General features: G+C 35.9%; 1 protein-coding gene across 5 annotated transcripts in view; it reads right to left on the reverse strand.

Annotated features, from left to right (window-relative positions):
• LOC132122152 (sorting nexin-29-like) overlaps positions 1 to 22,133 on the reverse strand; it is a 185,921-nt gene that overhangs the window by 160,046 nt on the left and 3,742 nt on the right. For 4 of the 5 annotated variants that reach the window (XM_059532089.1, XM_059532088.1, XM_059532086.1 and 1 more), the window contains 9 exons: positions 21,578 to 21,758; positions 21,420 to 21,490; positions 21,057 to 21,311; positions 19,626 to 19,986; positions 18,726 to 18,844; positions 18,422 to 18,515; positions 18,238 to 18,320; positions 7,308 to 7,371; positions 6,884 to 7,012 (listed from right to left, as the gene is read on the reverse strand). In XM_059532089.1, the coding sequence (XP_059388072.1) occupies positions 6,884 to 7,012; positions 7,308 to 7,371; positions 18,238 to 18,320; positions 18,422 to 18,515; positions 18,726 to 18,844; positions 19,626 to 19,986; positions 21,057 to 21,311; positions 21,420 to 21,490; positions 21,578 to 21,606 (1,205 nt within the window). In that variant the 5' untranslated portion in view covers positions 21,607 to 21,758. The remainder of the gene's footprint in view (positions 1 to 6,883; positions 7,013 to 7,307; positions 7,372 to 18,237; positions 18,321 to 18,421; positions 18,516 to 18,725; positions 18,845 to 19,625; positions 19,987 to 21,056; positions 21,312 to 21,419; positions 21,491 to 21,577; positions 21,759 to 22,133) is intronic. The other variant, XM_059532087.1, reaches the window with a different exon arrangement.

The raw sequence follows: 22,133 nt of genomic DNA on the forward strand, positions 1-22,133 counted from the left end.
CTTAGGGTGGGTTGAACCAACAAGGATTCATTTAAGCAATGTTTAGAGTTAATCAAAGGATTAGTTGATCTGGGTTTTATTTTAAATTGAGTACCACTTAATTTTCAGATTACCAAATCCGGGATTAGAATTTTAACCTCCACTTAAAACCTCCATCTATGATTAATTTTCTCTGCTATGATGGATTTGCCATTGTAATGAAATAGTAACAATGTTAATATTCCTTACTCTAAACTGTCTCTGACATAAGATGCTTTTGTCGATAAAGGAAATAAACTTGACTCACCCACAGTTTCTGCCTTTGTTCAATCAGCCACATATTGTAACTGTAGGAGCACTTTATTTTATTTAAATCTCCTCACCTGTAAATTTAAAGTTAATCCCTAATTGAGATTTAAATCTGAGTTTAAAGCTATGGAGCAACAGGATTAATGTTAATCTATTTTAAATATAAAATAAATCCAGGATCAAAATGGTGGTTTAAATATAAACCTGCTTATTTTTTAAACAAGGTTGGTAAAGTTTGGTGCAACAGAATTGTTAGATAAACCTTGATTTGGGTGCAACCCATCCATAATGTCATTCTCTCCAAAGTAATAGTTGCATTAGTCTACCAGGTCTAGAATTAATGTGCATGTATAAATCATTTATCCATACCACAAAAAAAGTGAATTCTTAATACACCAGGTCACGGTTTGTTTCTCACTGTAACAATAGTTTGAATTAAACCATTTAACTTAAACACACTTTAACACAGATAATATTACCTAAAATACTACTTTCTTTTTTTATTCAAAAACACTCTGCTATGTGCCCCATACATGTACTGATGTACACACAGAAGAGAAAGGTTTCTCTTGAAAACCTCTTCCTTAATGAATTCCCTAAATGTAACTCCATTCGGGAAATTAGATCACAGAAAAACAATTAAAAGCATGAGCTACAAAGGATTTTCAATACAACCGCTCTGGTTACAGAACTCAAAGGTCCACAGAACCATAATGCCCATCATTCACAATATATTCTATATAATTATATTTGCATTTGTATACGTGTTTTGTTCATGAAGACAGCAGAAAGTTCCACAGAACTATAACATAAATTCATACATTTGTATAATGTATTATATATATGTAATAATTGTAATTTAACAGTTATGAATTTTGGGTTATTTAACTTTCTGATGCATGAATGATAAAAATCACAGATGAACATTAGCCTTCAAATCCAATGAAAAGAAAGTCTTATAATTTGCAAAACTGTTCCGTGTCAAGCTTAATTTAATAGTATGTTTGATAGTTTTCAATTTTATATTTCAATAATTAAGTCACTGTAGATCTGAAAAATTACCAATGAACAATATGCTCTTTAGATTAAACTACAATAAATACATTAAATCAATAAAACAATAACTCATTAATATCTTGATAAAAGTGTCCCTGTTAAAAATATTTGTATTGAATCATAAAAATGGGGGGGGGGGGGGGGGGGCACAACAAAAATACAAATAAATAATTGTAAAATAAAAACTCTTATAATAAAATCCTCACTAAAGTAGTAGTTTGGGAATCCATGTTCTGGAGATATGTGGTGCCTCACCAACTGCTGAATGTAAAATTATATTCGTCAGAAATCCACAGATGCTCCTTCAGCACTGCAAATGTACAGTCTAGACATGACTATGCATGACAGCAATCTAGATGCCCTTCCCAGAACCCATTTCCATCTCCCTAAGGCTACAGGTAAATAAAATGTCAAACACAGCACCGGCATTATGCAGCAGCTGCTATTATCTTAAGTGTCACAAAATGTGACGATTACTGAGCCAAAACGGAGGTTAAATACAATCCAATGCCAATCAGAAGAGAACATTCTCCAGGACTAAAAGCAACGGTTAATACAACAGGGCTGGCTGGCAGCCCGTCAGATAGATTATTAAATTGACTTGTAAACAAGGCCAACCCTGTGTCAGTTTGTCTAAACAGGCTGATGAAGAGCAAGTAGAGGGATGCACCATCCAGACACGGTGCAGATGTCACCAGCATGATACGGAGTGTGGTTTGCTCCCCATAATCCTCTCTTTGACACAGCGTCATACTGACAAGCATGCCTCCTGCTCTCGGCCGCTGTCCTCCTACTGAGCTAAATTCATTTGTTCATTCACTCCCAACATTATCCCCCTGAGGAACCACTACATTAGAGCTGATGAAATGCTCACAAAAGAAAGATGTCTCTCCCAATAACACAGCAGCACTTCAGGAAGACAAAAAACCTGGCAGCTCCGCAGCATTCAGTAAAGTATTATTCTGACTGTCAGTCACTGCCACAACCATCCCTTCGTCTGTTTCTGCTCGTCCGGCTGAAGCTGGACGTGACGGCGTGGAAGAGCTTTGTGTTGACAGGAGCCTGAGTGTGAGAGCATTCTGCCATCTTGCTTTATGGATCCTGCTTCTTAAATACTGCCCACTGAGTCAGGCTGAATCAATGGAGCTAAGCTCATGAGCACGACTCATAGGTTCTTCCTCTGAGCGCACAGCCACACCGACCGTTTCCACACCTTATTTTTAGTCTCTATTGACTGGGACAGATTAGGTTTGAGACAGAAAAACTGACTGGAATCTTAACCTTTGAGTTTGCAATACTCTGAGACAGGAAGCAACAAGATGTCAGAAAAACAAGTTTTACTTAAGTAGTGGTAATCAATTTGACCACTCTCATACTTTAAGTGAATACACAAAGTAATACACAAAATGCTTAATGGCTTCTGATCATTTGCAAGTGTCTTTTCTAATTCTTTGGTTAGTCTCAGCAACATACCTCTTCTGACATTTTTTACCATATAGGCGCTTAAAAAATGCTTCAACAAAGAGTTAGAAGCCTTATTTAAAGGTAAAACACCCAAAATACAAAAAGTAGTAATAAAAGTAATAAAAGATGTATAACTACTACACAGGGACTGCAAATAATGTATACTACCATTTAAAGGTTTGTGGTCAGTATATATATAAAAAAAAAAATATATATATATATATATATATATATATATATATATATACAGGTCCTTCTCAAAAAATTAGCATATTGTGATAAAGTTCATTATTTTCCATAATGTAATGATAAAAATTAAACTTTCATATATTTTAGATTCATTGCACACCAACTGAAATATTTCAGGTCTTTTATAGTTTTAATACTGATGATTTTGGCATACAGCTCATGAAAACCCAAAATTCCTATCTCAAAAAATTAGCATATCTCATCCGACCAATAAAAGAAAAGTGTTTTTAATACAAAAAAAGTCAACCTTCAAATAATTATGTTCAATTATTCACTCAATACTTGGTCGGGAATCCTTTTGCAGAAATGACTGCTTCAATGCGGCGTGGCATGGAGGCAATCAGCCTGTGGCACTGCTGAGGTGTTATGGAGGCCCAGGATGCTTCGATAACGGCCTTAAGCTCATCCAGAGTGTTGGGACTTGCGTCTCTCAACTTTCTCTTCACAATATCCCACAGATTCTCTATGGGGTTCAGGTCAGGAGAGTTGGCAGGCCAATTGAGCACAGTAATACCATGGTCAGTAAACCATTTACCAGTGGTTTTGGCACTGTGAGCAGGTGCCAGGTCGTGCTGAAAAACGAAATCTTCATCTCCATAAAGCTTTTCTGCAGATGGAAGCAGGAAGTGCTCCAAAATCTCCTGATAACTAGCTGCATTGACCCTGCCCTTGATAAAACACAGTGGACCAACACCAGCAGCTGACATGGCACCCCAAACCATCACTGACTGTGGGTACATGACACTGGACTTCAGACATTTTGGCATTTCCTTCTCCCCAGTCTTCCTCCAGACTCTGGCACCTTGATTTCCGAATGACATGCAAAATTTGCTTTCATCCGAAAAAGTACTTTGGACCACTGAGCAACAGTCCAGTGCTGCTTCTCTGAAGCCCAAAGTGGCTTGACCTGGGGAATGCGGCACCTGTAGCCCATTTCCTGCACACGCCTGTGCACGGTGGCTCTGGATGTTTCTACTCCAGACTCAGTCCACTGCTTCCGCAGGTCCCCCAAGGTCTGGAATCGGTCCTTCTCCACAATCTTCCTCAGGGTCTGGTCACCTCTTCTCGTTGTGCAGCGTTTTTTGCCACACTTTTTCCTTCCCACAGACTTCCCAATGAGGTGCCTTGATACAGCACTCTGGGAACAGCCTATTCGTTCAGAAATTTCTTTCTGTGTCTTACCCTCTCGCTTGAGGGTGTCAATGATGGCCTTCTGGACAGCAGTCAGGTCGACAGTCTTACCCATGATTGCGGTTTTGAGTAATGAACCAGGCTGGGAGTTTTTAAAAGCCTCAGGAATCTTTTGCAGGTGTTTAGAGTTAATTAGTTGATTCAGATGATTAGGTTAATAGCTTGTTTAGAGAACCTTTTCATGATATGCTAATTTTTTGAGATAGGAATTTTGGGTTTTCATGAGCTGTATGCCAAAATCATCAGTATTAAAACAATAAAAGACCTGAAATATTTCAGTTGGTGTGCAATGAATCTAAAATATATGAAAGTTTAATTTTTATCATTACATTATGGAAAATAATGAACTTTATCACAATATGCTAATTTTTTGAGAAGGACCTGTATATATATATATATATATATATATATATATATATATATATATATATATATATATATATATATATATATATACAGGGGTGCACATAAGTGGTCCGCAGGTCCACATGCGCGACCAAAATAACAAATGCGACATGGTTGGCAGCTGTTAATGCACCATTACCATTTTAGCTCACAAACTGTACTATATAAGTTTTATTTTCAACCAAAAGCATAAATCTAGGCTATTTTTTATTCTTTTATTTTTAACCAAAAGCATAAATCTAGGCTATTTTTTATTCTTTTACTGTCTATGCATTCATCCACTGACGCTCTTTAATCAGCAGCGCTAAATCCGGAAGCGCGTATACTTACTTGCCGTCAACCCGCCAAAATAAAAGCCTGCTGATTTTAAGTTTGAATATGATGACAACGCTTTTGTTTATTTATTTTTAGACGCTTTTTTTCCAAAGCGACTTAAAATTGGGGAATACATAAAGCGATTCTTCTTAAAGAGGCAAACAAACAAAGTAGTAGTAAATATTAGCATTTTATTTTTAAGTTTATTTACTATAAAATAAATGCATTTGTATTTAATACTAGGACTGCTTTTTATTTTTAATAATATTATCACACACTATTATTTAGTTTATTTACTATTATGCAATTAAAAAAAAACTAAATAAAGTGTAATAATATTATTATATTATTATAACTATTATTAATTCATTTATTATAGTGGCATTTAATGGGTCACGTATGGTTCTCATATGATATATATATATTTATATATTATAAATATATATATATTTGTGTAAATTTAATGCGCATTTCCTACCTCATTGTAAATAAAATTCATCTCCAAATCCTTCTTCTATCATTTCAGGTTTATCCATTGTTATTCGAATGCCAGAAAAATAAAGCTGGTTCTCCAAGTAAAAACCACCAAATAACGTTTACACGTAGTTACGTTATGATATGTAATATTCAGAGGTTGGGGAGATGGGGGGAATTCCCCCGGTCTGTATTTTTCTGCATCTGCTAAATGATTATTCTTTTTTTTTTTTTATTCCCAGTGAATAGGAGTTTAAACTCCCACCCGGGTGACACTACTCTAATAACAGACCATCCAAAACCATCTTTAAAATATTACCTAGTAATGTTACAACAATAAAATCAGGGAGGACTTTAACTGTAAGCAACATGACCATACGCAAAACTAAGGGGAAAATAACATCAAAATGTTCAGAGGATTGTTTCTTTCTTTTCCTGCTTGTAATTCTTAAAATTCTAAAACATTTTATTTTTAATTTACCACATTGACAATAACGTATATCTTCAAACATACACTGTCTATGACCAAAAATCTAAAAAGATATGTTTTAAGTGGACTTTTAAATTTTTCGATGCTTGAGAAAACATAAAAATATACAGTTACAGCGGGGGGTTTTTTCTTCTTCTGATTTAGTCAATTTGGTTCTGCATTAAATACAATGTGATTTTCGGCAGTTGAGATCTGAAAGCAACAGTGCATTTTTCCACTTGTGCGAGCGCGTCGCCTACAGCTTACCTCACGCATGAAATCAGTCACAGCCCTGCAAACCAATGAGAACACACTACAATCCTGAAGAGTCATAGCAACAAAGCGGAGGAGACAAAGCTGCAGAGAATCCGCTCGCCCGGAAGCTTCCGCAACTGACGTAGATTCACTATTCAAAAACTCTGCATGCAATTATTCCATTTTCACTCCAAACTTCTCTAACTGGTATATCAACCATTGGGATCACAATTCATCATTAAAAATTCAAAAATGTAACATATAAATCAAAACAAAGTGACATATGTCCTCATATACTGTTGTTTGGCAACCTCAAAACTCAAATCTATGAATTTTGTGGCATCAAATGTATGAATGTTCTGCTTCAAGTAGCACGTTCTCAGATAACTGAGAAAATTTCCATGAATAGGCTACGTTTGATATGATGGAAAATCTGGCCTCAAAGTAAACACACATTTTTAGATTATTTCTTTGCTATTGTTGTGTAACATTTACTATGACTGCTGAGCAGTTATTTGAAGTAGCTGGGGTCTATTACTGTGGTATCACCAATTTCAGACTTTCTCACCCCTAAACTAAAAAACTATAGTGCTTCACATGTAGGTCAGATAGCTGCTGTCTAAGTAGGTGGTGTCTGGCAATGCAATGTGAACTAGAGTTTAGGCTGATAGTAGGAATATGTCAGACTACTGTTCAGTTAGTGTCTAGTGACTTTACCTCATGAGAGCTTGGACTTTGGCTGCATGTCTCTCCTCTAGTTCAGCCAGTCTCTTCTTCGAGCTGTCCACCTCCTGCCTGAGCCCAGCAGAGTGCTCCATTTCTCCATCCAGGAGACTGCGCAGAGACCTGTGCCAAAGAGTATAACAACAGTAAGAAACACACACACACACACCTGACCCACTTTTCCTAAGCTATCTTTAATGACTACAAGTGCACATGATAATTACCCAGCTGCACATTATTGAACGTGCACATCATAGTACTTTTCACAAATAGGGTAAAAAAAAAAAAAAATAGGCCTGACACTCACTGAAACTCGAGGCTTTTGATTTGTTTTGTTTTTATTTTTATTTTCAACAAAATGGTCAGTGAAATCTAGATATAATATTCATAATATTCACTGCAATCAGTAAAATCTTACGTGTTCTGCTCGGTGAGTTCATCTTTTCTGTTCATCATGGCAACAATGGCTTGCCGCAGTTCAGCTAAGGAGAAAAAAAAATCAATGTTATAACGTTTTAAACACTTGTTTAAATTTGTCTTAAATTGCGTTTAAACTGTTTTAATGTTTGAAACACTTTTGAGGTTTAAACACTTTTGACCTGATTCACCATGTTCATGGACCCACACACAATAGTGGACACACTCTAGATTTATTTAGCACTATCTGATCACTTCTGTATTTTCTTTGATATATTGATATCTGCTACCACTGAATCTAGATCTGTCTCTGTCAGAAAGAGATGCATTAACGAGAACACTAGTGTGCTATTTATAAATTCTATAACACCAAGCATTTCTGCAGACTCTGTTGATCTTGTCTTTGATTCCTTTAACTCAAAAGTTAAGATTGTTATTGATGATATTGCTCCTGTAAAAGTCAGTAAGAAGACTGGCAGACAAAAATCACCTTTGAGAAAATCAACAGCAGTACAGAGTAGTGTTGTCAAATGACCTGGTAATTCGGTACCAAGTCGGTACTAAAAAATGAAAATGGAATTACATTTGGTTCAATAAAAATGAACGTAACTTTATAAAATTTAATGTAACTTTTTCAGAAACTATCAAAAATATGCCATTACAAAAGAAGAAAAACACAATGAAAATGAAAAAAATGAACTCAGTCGCACCAATTTAACAGGCTCTTCAAATATGCTTCATTCTTTGTTAATGTTTTTCAAAGATTCGTTTTCGCTAATCGTGGATTCTGAATGCATTGCCACAGATTTCGCTTACGCTTCGCAGTTTTTCATTTGGTGTTTTGACACAAACCTCTCGTGGGGGCGGGGCTAACTGTGATCTAATCTGATTGGATAGTGAGCTTTTGATGGACAGGTGCTCTCTGACCTGGAAGTACAGACGCCACTCAGTGGTGCGCATATTGGAAAGCTCTCGCGGTGATTAAATCTGGTCTCTACCGCAAAAATTCATTTTCACAGACAAAGTGAAAGAAATTTATTTTAAGCTCATACACAGGTTCTACCCTGTAAAGAATTGTATACAAAGATTTAAATCTGACATTGATCTTACAAGCTCTTTTTATTCGAGTTCTGAAGAAACTGTACACTTATTTTGGTCATGTCACTGCACTCAGAAACTTTGGGATGATATTGATGTGTTTGTCAAGTGTAAGATTTTGCCAGGCTTCTCAGTACATATGAAAAACAATATATTTGGGTATTATGACTGACCCCACAAACGAAAATATCAGTTTTGTTATTAATTTAAATTGTTTCCTAAACAAATTTCACATTCACAAATGCAAATTCTCCAACTGTAAACTTGTCTTCTCTGTTTTCCTAAAAGAAATTGAAAACTATTTGAATGTAATCTCAGTATCTACTAATAAGAAAGCTATAAGGACTGTTAGAATTTGCTCTGCCTTTGATCGTGTGTAATTTTGTTTCGATTTTGGCCCTCTTTTCTTTAGGTCTATTTTATTCTTTATAGTTTTTTTTTTTTGTGTGGTTGATATTATGTGATGTATGTTTATACTTTTGTATGTTTTTGTTCTCTGCATTAATAAAAAAAGCAAAAGAAAAAAAAAGCTCTCGCGGTGATTTGTATGCAATACGTCGTGCTTTGTATTACTAAATATGTAAACCGTATTTGACCTTCGATCGTCTCAGTCTGTAAAGATGAGCTCTCAGGAGAGACACGGAGCAGCGTCATCTTCCTCCTCCACTTGTGTTACTGAAGTAACCAATAACCAGTGTTGGGGAGTAACTAGTTACATGTAACGGCGTTACGTAATTTAATTACAAAATAAATGTAACAGTAATCAGTTACAGTTACTAAGAAAAAATGAGTAATTAAATTACAGTTACTTATGAAAATTGTTACGATTACAAAGAGGATTACATTTGAATATTTACACACATCCACATACAGCTTATTTCTTTCCCAAATTGCACTAAGACATATGGCCCATAATATCCGAGACGCGGAAAACACATTCGAATCCAGTCATAAAAATGGAATTCAGCCTATAACGCGGACGCAATATGCCACATTTTGGACGAATAAATCAAAATTAGGTCAGTACACTTGAATCAAAACCCGATATGGACTTATGTCTGTGAATATTAAGCCGCAAAAAGACTGAATATGAATCCTGCACATTCTGCGTGTCTGTGGAAATCAGGCGCTGACTTGACATCGGGAGAACCGGGACTATTCCCGGTGGCCTGGCAGACGATTTGGCCTTCTACTTTAATATTGTTATTGTATAATTGCAGGCCGAATATACTAAAGCGATTATTTCCGAATCCGCCATTCGATGATTAAATCTCTAATAAATCATGAATCGGTTAGTCGTGACTGGCAATGGTTGGGCTCGCGCGCTCTCCGCGCCTCCGCCGAACGGTTTGGATCAGACTCCAAGTAATCAATGCGAGAGAGAGACCGGAGTGAACTGTGTAAGCGCACAGCTGGAGCAGAGAAGCGACACTTCTGTTCAGGTTTCAGGTGCAGGTCAGTTTCATCTGTAAATATGCTAATGTAGTTTTGTCTTTGTTTACTTAGTCAAGCAGCAGCAGCACATTGCTCGCAATCACTCAAAATACTGTATAAACGATGTCATTATTATCTTTTGTAATGTTCCAGTAGTAAGTTAGCAGACAAATCATCATATTTTATCATAGGTTTAGGGGGAGCTAGTGGATACAAAAACACAACCCTTAGGAAAATTAATGTAGCCTATGGTATGGCACTAACCGTGGTTTAACTATGGAATTTGTAGTAAAAATAAATACAAGTGGTAATTCATTTGCCAAAAAAACAAAATTGCACTTACAAAACATGGTAAAAGTCAAATAAAAATCTTCAGTATTAAAGTCATGAGAGAGATGGATGGATAATGGAAGTGAAGGTGCAGTTCAGGAGAGAACTCTTAATTACGTTGCAAGTCCCCCAACCTAAGGATTCAAATCTTTTTCATGTCAGGTCCAAAAAAAAAATAGGGTTGTCCATGTTTCAGAATGGGTTGTGGGTGTATGAGTGTGAGATTTCCCAGCCTATTTTTTTTCCCAGTCCGCCCCTCATGGAAATTAATCTCTAGAATAGTCACTTCATGAGCATTTTTTACTTATTTTGAGAAACTATCATCATATCATATACAAAGAGACAGCAGTGTTTCAGAAAGACACCAATGTTTCAGGAGTTTAGTACACAAAATAGGACACATGCTTATTAGATAACCGTATGTGAGTTGATGTATATGCTTTTATTTTTTTTATTAACTATTTTTCCCCAAACCATTGTTAGATGCAGTTAGATGCCTGTAGTTATGCAAAGAGTTGGTTTCAAAAACAGTATCTATAAACTATTTCTTTTGATTTTAAATCTGCTTTGAACTTCAGATCAATCTCTAAGTAAAAGGCAGTACTAAAGTCTGATTGTGTGGTGGATTTGTTCAAAATTGATCATCTTAATTCAGGTGATGAAGGATGGTGAAAGTCTGACAGTATTGAGCACTACTTTAAGGTTAAACCTGCATGGTGTAAAATGGTTGAAGATGATTAACAGTTGCAAATTAACATTCATTAGAAATTTATAAAAGTAATCAAAATGTACTCAAAAGTAATTAGTTACATTACTTTATTAAAGTAATTTAAAAAGTTACACTACTATTACATTTTAAATAGGGTAACTTGTAATCTGTAACCTATTACATTTCCAAAGTAACCTTCCCAACACTGCCAATAACATCGATACAAGTTTTTCATGTTACAGTGTGCAACAGTTTGAGATGTGCTAAAACTTTAGCCACATTTAAATCCAGACTCAAAACTCATCTGTTTAGCTGTGCTTTTATTGAATGTACGAACTAATTGCAATGTATTTTATACATAATCATTTTCTTTATCTTTATGTTTAACTGCTTTAAATTAGTTTAAAAAACATTTTTAAATCATTTGAAAAAAAAAAATAATTTGTTGTTTTATTGTTGTGATTACTTTTAAATTATAATTTTACTTCCTTTGATTTAAAGCACTTTGAATTGCCATTGTGTATGAAATGTGCTATATAAATAAACTTGCCTTGACTTAAGGTATCAAAACTAACTCAAAATGAACAATGGCTTTTGTCCTCACCTGACTCAGAAAAAAAAATGACTTCTGAACAATAAGACTCAATATCTCAGTGGGATTTAATGTCCCACACCTGTCTTCATTCTTTTAGTAAGGTTTACTGTTTTATAACGCTGACATTTTCATTTGTGTAGCACCACAGAACTAATAAAGAGAACTATGCATGGCTTAAAATACCAACCCGACATTATTTTCTTGAAAATGAAGGTGACGTGAAAGGGTAAGGCATTTATAACACAGCTGTAAGAAGAGCCTCTGCAGATTTTGTCTCAAAACACATTAGCCTGTGAATAATCCGAGTGAAACATAAAGCTCTGACTGGGAAGCATTATTATAGCACTTCAAAAGACAAAGGAAAAAACGGCAACACTCGGTACGGTCTAAATCCAGAATGGTGAGTGAAAAGGAAAGAGAGAGTCAGTTTCTTTGTTGTTGCACTCTGAAAGCTGGATAACCTGGCACTGGGTAACCTAGATAACCCCAACAACACGGCTCCGAAAGACAAAGTCTGAATGCTCCTATCAGTCCATTATCAATTAATGAATCTCAGAGGAACCGCAGGCTTGGACAGAGCCATCTATATAAACCTGGCTGGTCTGATCCGCATTTAACAAGCTAAAAGTACTTTCAACAAAAGAAAGTCAAAGATGTCTTTGTTATTTTTTTGAAGAACAACAACTCTGGTATCTTTGAACAGTGATATAGCTCAGTTACTGTCTCTCTAACAGAAAGAGCTTAGCAGACCACCAGAGATCAATTTGGCAGCCATAGGCGTAATCAGAAACCGCTATACTTATATGCAATGTCCCTTTCAAAAACTAATTGCAGAAAATGGTTACAACAAACGGACAACATTTGTTTTAAGGAGTCTTTTTTTCAGTCTGGCTACTGTAATAAATCTGGCCAAGTTATACACTGAGGACATGAGTTGATGAAAAAGGGATAGAAATTAGATATAAAATAAAAAAAAAATGCATACAGGATTAGCCATGCAACATATTATCCCAAATGAATAAGTCAATTAAAAAAAACAAGCAACTCTTGAAAATTAGAAATGACACCTCTTAATAAAATATAACTTCAACCCTTCAGAAAGAAATAAACCCAAAGGCAAAAAAAACATATATTCAGTAATAAACCCAAACCAAGATAAACTCCCAAAAAATTATATTAATAACAATAATATTTACCATACAACCATACAAATTTACTCATAATTAAAGTAGCATGTAAATTAATAATCAAAACTGTTGAAAAAAAATCTACAGAGGTGAATAAGGGACCCCCTTTGCTGACTGAAATGGTCCAATTTAATTTCCCGTTGGCAACCTCAGCTTATGCAGTTTCCTCAGTTTTCGCGATACCGAAATTTCAGTTGTTAGACCAATACCAGTAAACTTTCACAGGAAATGTTAACTGATATTTCTTACTGACATGCTACAGCAAAAGAAAGAAATAATGGACTTAAAACTATTTTTAACTGGTGAAAATACTAGTGTTCTAATAATTTTGGCCACCTCTGTATGTCTATGATTGTCTGCGTGCTCAATGCTGCAAAAAAAACATTGTAAATTGAAATCTTTGAGGCCCTTAACAGAATGCACATACAAATAGACACTGTTGCTAAAATTTCCAAATACAGTAGATATATGAAGTTGCTGCAATAATATTACTTTGGAATGGGAGAAAGTGAAAGGCACAATATGGCTGAATAGTACTGCCTTCTGAAGAGCCAATTGCTATTTGGTAAAAGTCATCACATCACTGCAGCTGCTGTTAGAAGCTCAGGTGAACAGCATTGGAGAATTTGATGTTTTCCTATTCAAAGAAATAGGCGCTGTACTTGAATGACTGAAATAGCTGTCCGAGACGCATTTCAAAGATGGGCGCAAAGTGAAATGACTTGCCTTAAATTGTCTCTGTTATTACGCACTGCCTATCAGCTGCTTTCAAATGCTTCTGTATTTGTCATACATGGGAGACCAAAAAGGAGACTGAAACTGGCTTACTGTTTAAGCTAAACCTTTCACATTATCATGAAATTCACAACATTCCCTAATTTTTTTTTATTGAACAAAGATTACTGAGATAATATGCTAATTTTCAATGTATCACCCAGCCCTACCACTGAATGCTGTAACGACCAATCAGAATCAATTATTTCAGAGCGTTGTCTACAATTATGTACTCTGAGGCTAGAGCACACTTTCTAAAGCATCCTCAGTATTTAATTCTGGAACCGGGCCTGGATAAAACTAGCTGTCTTTGGGCAGTTTTCACAGCAGCTCATATTTAGACGATCGCATGGAGTTTTATGTGCCAGTAGGAAATGCTTCAAAGCCGGAAAATTAGCAGGATATTCGTTAATTTCCTCCGTGAAAATCTCTATACAGTTAGAGTAAACATTAATGCACACCGGCTTCATTGAATATTTCTTCCATCCTTTGATTTCGTCTTATGTGTGGATTATCTGGTTTTACTTATTGGTGCAAATCTTCAGTTTCATTAGCTCTGAGAAGTAAAAAACAATATGATTTGCAGCCGGCCAATGTTAACTACCTATTAAGCATGTATTATTATTATTATGTTGAGCTATTATGACTGATGAATGTCTGATGACCTGACTCTTGAAAATGTATTTTACCCCCCGACTCCATATATATGATTCGACTATCAGTCGATTCGGGCAAGATTAGAAAATTCTGTTTCAACTATGTTAAATCCTTAGTCGGCGACACCCATAGTGTACATGTTTTCTAATAAAGACTGTATGCAAGCTGCTTAGTCCAGGTTTCACATAAAGTACAGTACAGGAATTGTACAAAACAAATCTGTTGATAAGGCAGTTTTTCATCCACTCAAGGAATTTTGTAAATGGGCTATGTGCTGCACTGTGCACGGTAACGCTACACAGGAGCAAAGAAGTGTGTGTGCAGGAGAAGGATCTGAAGGAGAATTCTTGTGGAAGAGCCCATTCCCTTTCCCAGAGCACCTCATCTGGAGGAGGAGAAACACACCAGGATGAGGTGGTCCAAGTATGTTTGTAATCCTTAGAGGATGCAGGCAAGTAAGGAGCTAAAGCTTTGACTTTCTTCCCAGAAAGCAAGGTTTACAGACAGCAGTCTGACACACCTGGCACTGGTTCACATTTAGCACAGGCTTTTCATCAAAGGCTATTTACGGTGCATTATCTGCATGGAGATTCCCTCTGGAGTAACCTGGGATTAAGTGTCTGCTTAAAAGCACAATGGGGTCACCCCTGCTAGGGACTGAACCTGCAGCTTTGTGTTACAATTAGGAGTGTAACTATACACTTATATCACCATTCGGTTCGATACATTCGATACTGATCTCATTCAATCCTGATCTCAAAAAAGGGTTACTCTAATGATACTTTAAACAAAAAGCAAAGTAAAATGGTAAGGGCTTACTGCTATTATTATAACTATTATTTCTAAGACTTATGATAACGTTTACAGAAACTGCTGTTAATAAAAATGCTAAAATTGGTATTCCATCATGGGTGGACCTGAACAGGCTTGGTATGGGTTCCGGTGCCCAACGCACAGGGTAATGGTAACACCAAAATAGAAAAGTTCATGATTCTGCTTAGCTGAAAATTAGGATTGACAAGATGCAGAAAATGTTTGGGAAAGTTTCCAGACATTTACCAGGAAATTTTCTGTCCCTTTGCAACCCTATTGAAAATACAGAATTATGTTACACTGTCACTTATTAAAAACATTTAAAAAGTTTTTATTATTCTCTATTATTTTCAAATATTTTATTTTAATTTACTCATTCTGCATTATCAGGATGAATTTTATATTTTAAAGCACAATACATCATGGCATGATACTATCAGTACACCCCTAGTCACAAGCAAAAAGTTATTGCAATCAATTACTTCAATGTTTCCATATCGTCAAAGGAAGTTAACTTAATGTTCCAGCCAAAAAAACGATAATCCTGTCATTATTTACTCTTCCTCATGTCATTACAAACCTTTATAACTTTCTTTCTTGTGTGGAAATGTAAAGAAGACTTTTTTCAGACTGCTGGTAACCAAACCATTTTGGTTACGTTTGACTTCCATTGAATGGACAACAACAACAAAAAAGATTTCTCAAAATACCTTATTTTGTGTCTTACAGAAGAAATATATTCATTTTCAGAAAAACTTAGCTTTTAAGTGGAGTATCTTTTTATGAATGGCTGACTTATAGTTTTTTCTGCATATAAAAAAATAATAATAATGTTAGAAATCCACAATTATTTTTGCACAGAATAAAAGGAAAGTCTGTGGAGTACATAAATGCACATAGTGATCCAAGTCAAAACCTGTCTACTTTATAGCTCATAAAAAACAAAATAGCATTTTCATGCCTTAAAGGTAATGTTCGTGGTACCAATAAATAAATAGCAGTTAATATGTTATTAAGGCATACTGAGAAAGCCATCTTTGATCTGAAATTGAATTTGACTCACGTCTTTGAGCACAAGCAGATTCGGGCACCCTACATTTTCTTGCTTTCATCTTTTCTCTGTTTTATTTTTGAAAGCTGAAGTATAACTGGACTAGTCACCTCCAGCCCCATCTCAGAGTTGTGTCCAGACAAAAGACAGAGAGAGAAAGAGGAACAAGGTGAGAGTATTTCACACTGAACCAACAGTGACCTCATCTGGAAAGAGGAAGTATGCAGGGGTGAATCAAAAGAATAGAAATCTGATGTCTGTCCCTACAAACATAGTATGTCTTGGCAGCACAAAAACAGTAAGTTGTTAGATCACCATCATAATTTCCAGTTTCAAAGTCATGTTTTCAAACGCTAAGTCATATTGCCGATATTTAAAAGACCTCACATCTGCACCAAACCACTAGACAACAGAGCTGTAGTCAAGGCAGTTTACCTCAATGATGCCATCTGTCCACAGCCCAAATCCTCAAAGACCTAAATGCTTTAGATGTAACTCAAATACATAAAAGTGTACAGTTCACACAAGTGAACAGTTCACTCAAAAAAGAAAGCTGTAATTACACATATGTAATACAATGATCCTATCAGTGCTTATTTACCTTCATGTTGTTCCAAAACAATCTGCTGCAATTTGTATTTTATTTATTTTTTTTAATATTTTTTTAGGAAAACGAAAAGATAATTTCTGAAGAATCAACCAGCTTTTATTCATACGACGACAAAGTTCATAGTGACCACAGACTGTTAAACTTCAATAAAAGCTATACAGTGGGGCTCGAAAGTTTGGGCACCCCTTGCAGAATCTGTGAAAATGTGAATAATTTTCAAAAAAGAAGAGAGAACATACTAAATGCATGTTATTTTTTATTTAGTACTGTCCTGAGTAAGATTGTACATAAAATATGTTTACATTTAGTCCACAAGACAAAAAAATTGCTGAAATTATTAAAATAACCCCATTCACTGATGCTCCAGATGGAAACAAGATGCATTAAGAGTTAGGGGTGAAAACTTTTGAACACGATGAAGATGGCCAAATTTTTTTATTTTGTTGAAATATAATTTTTTTCCATTTAGTTCTGCCCTTCGTAAGCAACAGAAGATACTTGTATGTTTCCCGGAACACAAATTAAGCACAATTTACCTTGATCTTCAAATTCCAAAAGTTTTCACCCCCCAGCTCTTAATGCATCTGGTTTCCTTCTGGAGGATCAGTGAATGTTTGAACCTTTTTTAATAGTTGTGTTTGAGTGCCTCAATTGTCCTCAGTGTGAAAAGATGCATCTCAAAATCACACAGTCACTGCTGGAAAGGGTTCAAATATGCAAAGATGCTGGAAAACTGAAGAATCTGCAGGAACTTAAAGATTTTTCTATAGAACAGTTCTCAGTTTAACTGTTCAGAGCAAACAAGGGACTCATGCACAACCATCACAAACCAGAAAGACAGTCGTGGATCATCCAGGTAACCACACACAGTATTAAGAACCAAGGGTTCCCAAACTTTTGAATGGGGTTATTTTAATAATTTCAGCAATTTTTTTGTCTTGTGGACTAAATGTAAACATATTTTATGTACAATCTTACTCAGGACAGTACTAAATAAAAAATAACATGCATTTAGTATGATCTCTCTTATTTTTTGAAAATTATTCACATTTTCACAGATTCTGCAAGGGGTGCCCATACTTTCAAGCCCCACTGCACTGCCTCCACTACATCTTGGATGCCCTGGGGGTAAGCAGATAAACAACATAAACATTTTCGTTTTTTGGTTTCATTATTTCTTTGATGGCAAAGCTACATTTTCTGTAGCTATTACAGTCTTCAGAGTCACAAGAGTATTCTAGAGTCTTTAGAAATCTAGTATGCTGATCTACTGCTCAATAAACATTTCTTATTTGTATTAATGTTGAAAACAGTTGTGCTACTTAATATGCTTGTGGCAACCTGATACTTTTTTCAGGAATCTTTGAGGAACAGAAAGTTAAAGAACAGCATTTATTTGACAGCAATGGTTTGTTAACATGTAAATGTCTAGTCTCACTTTTGGTCACTTGCAAATACACTTGGCTGATTATTCATTTTTCAAAAATCAATCTTACTGATATTTAACTTTTAAACATTTTTAGAGCTTGGCCATTGTATTAAAAAGAGCTGTGTGAACATACAAATCTTCAAATTGTGTAAAGCAGCATAACCTTTAGGAATATAATTAAAAAGAGCTTAAGACCCAATTAAGATTTCTGGACAATTATACGGTTTATCTCAGGTTAACTCACCAATGGTCATGGATTCGGGAAGGCCAGGGGTCGGCAAAAAGCTGGTCACAGGCGCAATCTGTACTGGTAAGTCTGACTCCGCACTGAGACAGCAAAATGTAATAACGACTATAAGCATCAGTCTTCAAAGAAGACATTTTACTAACAGAAATCTTACAAAAATTTGTTATTTTGTATCAGATACCTAAACTGGAGTTGGCTTTGTTTTTCACTGTCAGCTGGTGGGCTTGAGCTCTCCTTCTGTCCATGAAATTTGACATTCTCAACTGAACTGCCAGCTGTAAGCACAAAAATAACAAATTTCTCCATGCCAGGACCGTAGTTACACATAACACACTCAATTACGTAGTGCTTTATTTTGAGTTAATTTTTAAATTTGGAATTTTTCAGACACATAAAAATGCCAACACATAAAAAAGGACAAGACTGTAAAAACATAGCAAGATGTCCCTGATTGAGGACATTGTCTGACAACCCCTGGGGCTGACCTAGTTGTGTGTAGGGCTCGCTGGGGGCCAGAGGTATGAGAATGTGTGAGTTGTCATTGTCAGTGATGATTTGCCTTGGACTCCATGTGGAAACACTTGATAAACTCCCCACAACCAGCCTATGTAGAGCAGAATCTTATGGTCATACTTTATTTGAATGTGTCTTTATTACAATGTAATTTCACAATTAAAATTAATTACTTAAAAACATGTATTTACTATAGGGTTTGGTTTATGTTAGCTGCTTTTATAGTTACTACTATAGTAAATACACTATCATTCAAAAGTTTGGGGGAGGTAAAATTTTGTAAATGTTTTTTAAAATCACATATGCTTATACAGTAAAACATATTCATATCATAATTCATATTTTGAAATATTATTGTAATACAATAACTGTTTAAATAGCTATACTGTTTTAATGTATCTTAAAGTGTAACTTATTCCTGTGATGTATTCCATTACTTCAGTCTTAAGTTGTTACATGATCTTTCAGAAATCATTCTGATATTCTGTTATAGTGAAAAGAATGGAAAACAGTTGTGCTACTTAATATTTTTGTGGAAACCGTGGCACATTTTTATTCAGGATCATCTGATAAATATCACGTTTTTATTTTAAATAAAATTTCTATGTATCTTTACAAATGTTTTTGCTGATTCACTTTTGATATTAACTTCTTTTAAAAAAATGTAAAAAAAAATAAATAAATAAATAAACTGACCCCAAACTTTTGAACATTAGTGTACATGTGACAAGTGTTACAAGCGTTATTATAAAGTTAATCGTTCATTAATATATCTATTTTTAACTGTCAATTTAAGTCCATTCAATTCAAGTCTCACTTCATACTGGTTTTGATTAACGCAACAAATAAACCAAAATGTCAAGTAAACTCACTGCTCCCCATTCCCATGATCCTCTTCTGGAGGCTCTGGCCTGCTCTTTCCATAAATATCATCCTCTTCCTCCTCCTCATTGTCAATGCTCTTGGTATCAGGCAATACTCCATTCTGCAGGGGTGTTTCAGCCCAGCTTACAATCCCAGGCTCAGTCAGGCCGTTATAAATAGAAGAGGTGGAGTCCGGAGGGTCCAGAGCCTCCTCCGAACTCACATGACCCACCATACTCTTCCTGAGACTCCTCACAACGTCCTCACCAGCCTCGTCCTCATCTTCCGCTCCCGTGTCAAAGTCATCATCAAAGGAAATGATGTTTGTGATCTTCTTTTTACGCCTGCGCTCTTTTCTTAAACCGGAATCTAAAATGCAAGAAAAAGAATAATATGAGAGTGACTAAATGATGCCTGAATCTCAATTATCAATAGCAATATAACACTACAACAACATTCATTAGTGGAAAAAAGGAGAGAAAAAAAACTCTGGAAATAAACACACATTTAAAAAAAAAAAAAAACTATTTACAACCTGTAAGTGAGGCAATACCTTTGAAGGGACATCTTGGTACTGTAATTAAACCTTAAAAGTTTCATAGGCCATAATCAAAAAGCTAAATTGGAAAATAAACTGTTGTGGCATAATTTCAAACAAAATCAGTCCAAAACAGCTTGTTAAAAACAAAAGTTCTGCTCTGATTAGTAAACACCTTCGAACATTTATTCCTTATGATTATGTAATAAGGTTGGTGTGTTCTGAAGCTCCCCTTCTTTTGATGTAGAAATCTTCTCCAGTTAATTTCTTCTGCTCAGTCCTTAGAGATCAGACGCAAGTAAAAACGTGAATACACTGGAGAGCTGATTCAGTAGAACCTGAAGCTTTATTTCTAATTCAAAGCGACACTGACGTTGTTGTTGTTTTTTCATGTTTAATACTGTAAAGAAGCTTGCTTTAAAGGAAACTATTGTATAAAGTACTATACTTCTTGTACTATATAAATAAAAATTATTTGATTTGACTAAGTGCTGAATTGTAGCGCTTATGCAAACGTATCTACTTCATTATGATCGGATGCTTTCTTAACCGTTCTTTTCTCACTCTTTTCATTTGTGTTTATTCTGTTATTGAGAGGAAAGTGTGCAGCACATATTTACATATTCAGTAACAGTATTATAGCGATGCTCAGGTATTTCAGATAACTTCTTCTTACCCCCAAGCAGAGAATGAAAAAAAATTTGCTGCGAGTACGTCAGAGCCTTAAGGGTACATATTACTACTCTACAATACAAATATGAACCTTTTAGGTTTAAATAAAGTACAAAGTTGTCCCTTCAGGGGTTGCTAACACAGTGACAAGCTGTACTCTGAAAAGTACAATGTTTGCACATATTTCTGACAGTTCATGTGGATTTCTGTTATGGTATGTGACAAGTACCTGCAGAAGTGCTGCGGGGCAGGACAGGCAGTGGGTCTGATGGAGCATCCGAGCGAGGGATGAAACCAGGAACCACCGCAGTTGCGGTACCGATTTCCCGCAGAAGAGTGCTGACACCTTGAGTAGACTCTTTCCACAAACTGCTCATGCCCTGTGTGGACTCCTTAAGCAAGTGGGACACAGACGACCCCCCTCGGCCCTGGCCATTTAGGTCCATGTTGTCGATGTTGATGGCAAACAATATGGAATTGAGCCCTATTGACACATAAACTGAATTCAGACTTGCACAGGGAAGGATTCATAGCTACACATTATAATACGACTACAAGACAGCAATTGTTAAATACCTCACTTAAATATTACCTGCAGCCATGGTGGGCAACATACTGGCTCTCTCCTCATCCAGGACAAAAGCCCAGTCTTCATAGAAGGCACTAAATGTGGGGCAGATTAAAGAAATTACCAAAGAACCTTCAGTAAGTTTGAGTCTTACTGATATGTAGAATCGTGGGTGTCTATACCTAAGGTGGGCATGGTCTGCCAGAAGCATGTGAAGATAGCGTTCGAGCGAGTGTTCGTTCAGGGCACAACGAAGCCATGCCCGGCCCCGTCCCTGCTCAGATGTGATATTCCGCAGAGAATAGAAGCGCTGCAACTCATGATGGTTAAGGTGCTCCTTCACATAAAACCAGAACGTCAGCTCTGCAACACACAATAGACACCTGTATGAACCAGCATGTTAATGTTCTCGGTTCCTCATAATATAACATTCTGACAGATAGAGAACATAACATAAGTTGTATAAAAGGAGGTCATTTTGTCAACCAGAAACACAAACGTTCTATGATTATTTGAAACAAGTTTTTAGTTCTGTATTTACATCGCTCTAAAATTTTTGGTTTTTTATTGCTTGCTGGATTAAAAGATTGGTGCATTTTACTTGGTCAGCTGTCTGTATGTAACTCTTCTTCAAATGGGTCACATAGGGCTCAGGAGGTCATACTTGTCTGTGCTCCTACACATTCAGGTATTGCAGCCTTGTAGTTAAATATCTGGGCTGGAAACCACAGATCGTGG

Source organism: Carassius carassius, chromosome 40, assembly GCF_963082965.1.
Source record: "Carassius carassius chromosome 40, fCarCar2.1, whole genome shotgun sequence".
In the NCBI taxonomy this organism is placed as follows: domain Eukaryota; kingdom Metazoa; phylum Chordata; class Actinopteri; order Cypriniformes; family Cyprinidae; genus Carassius; species Carassius carassius.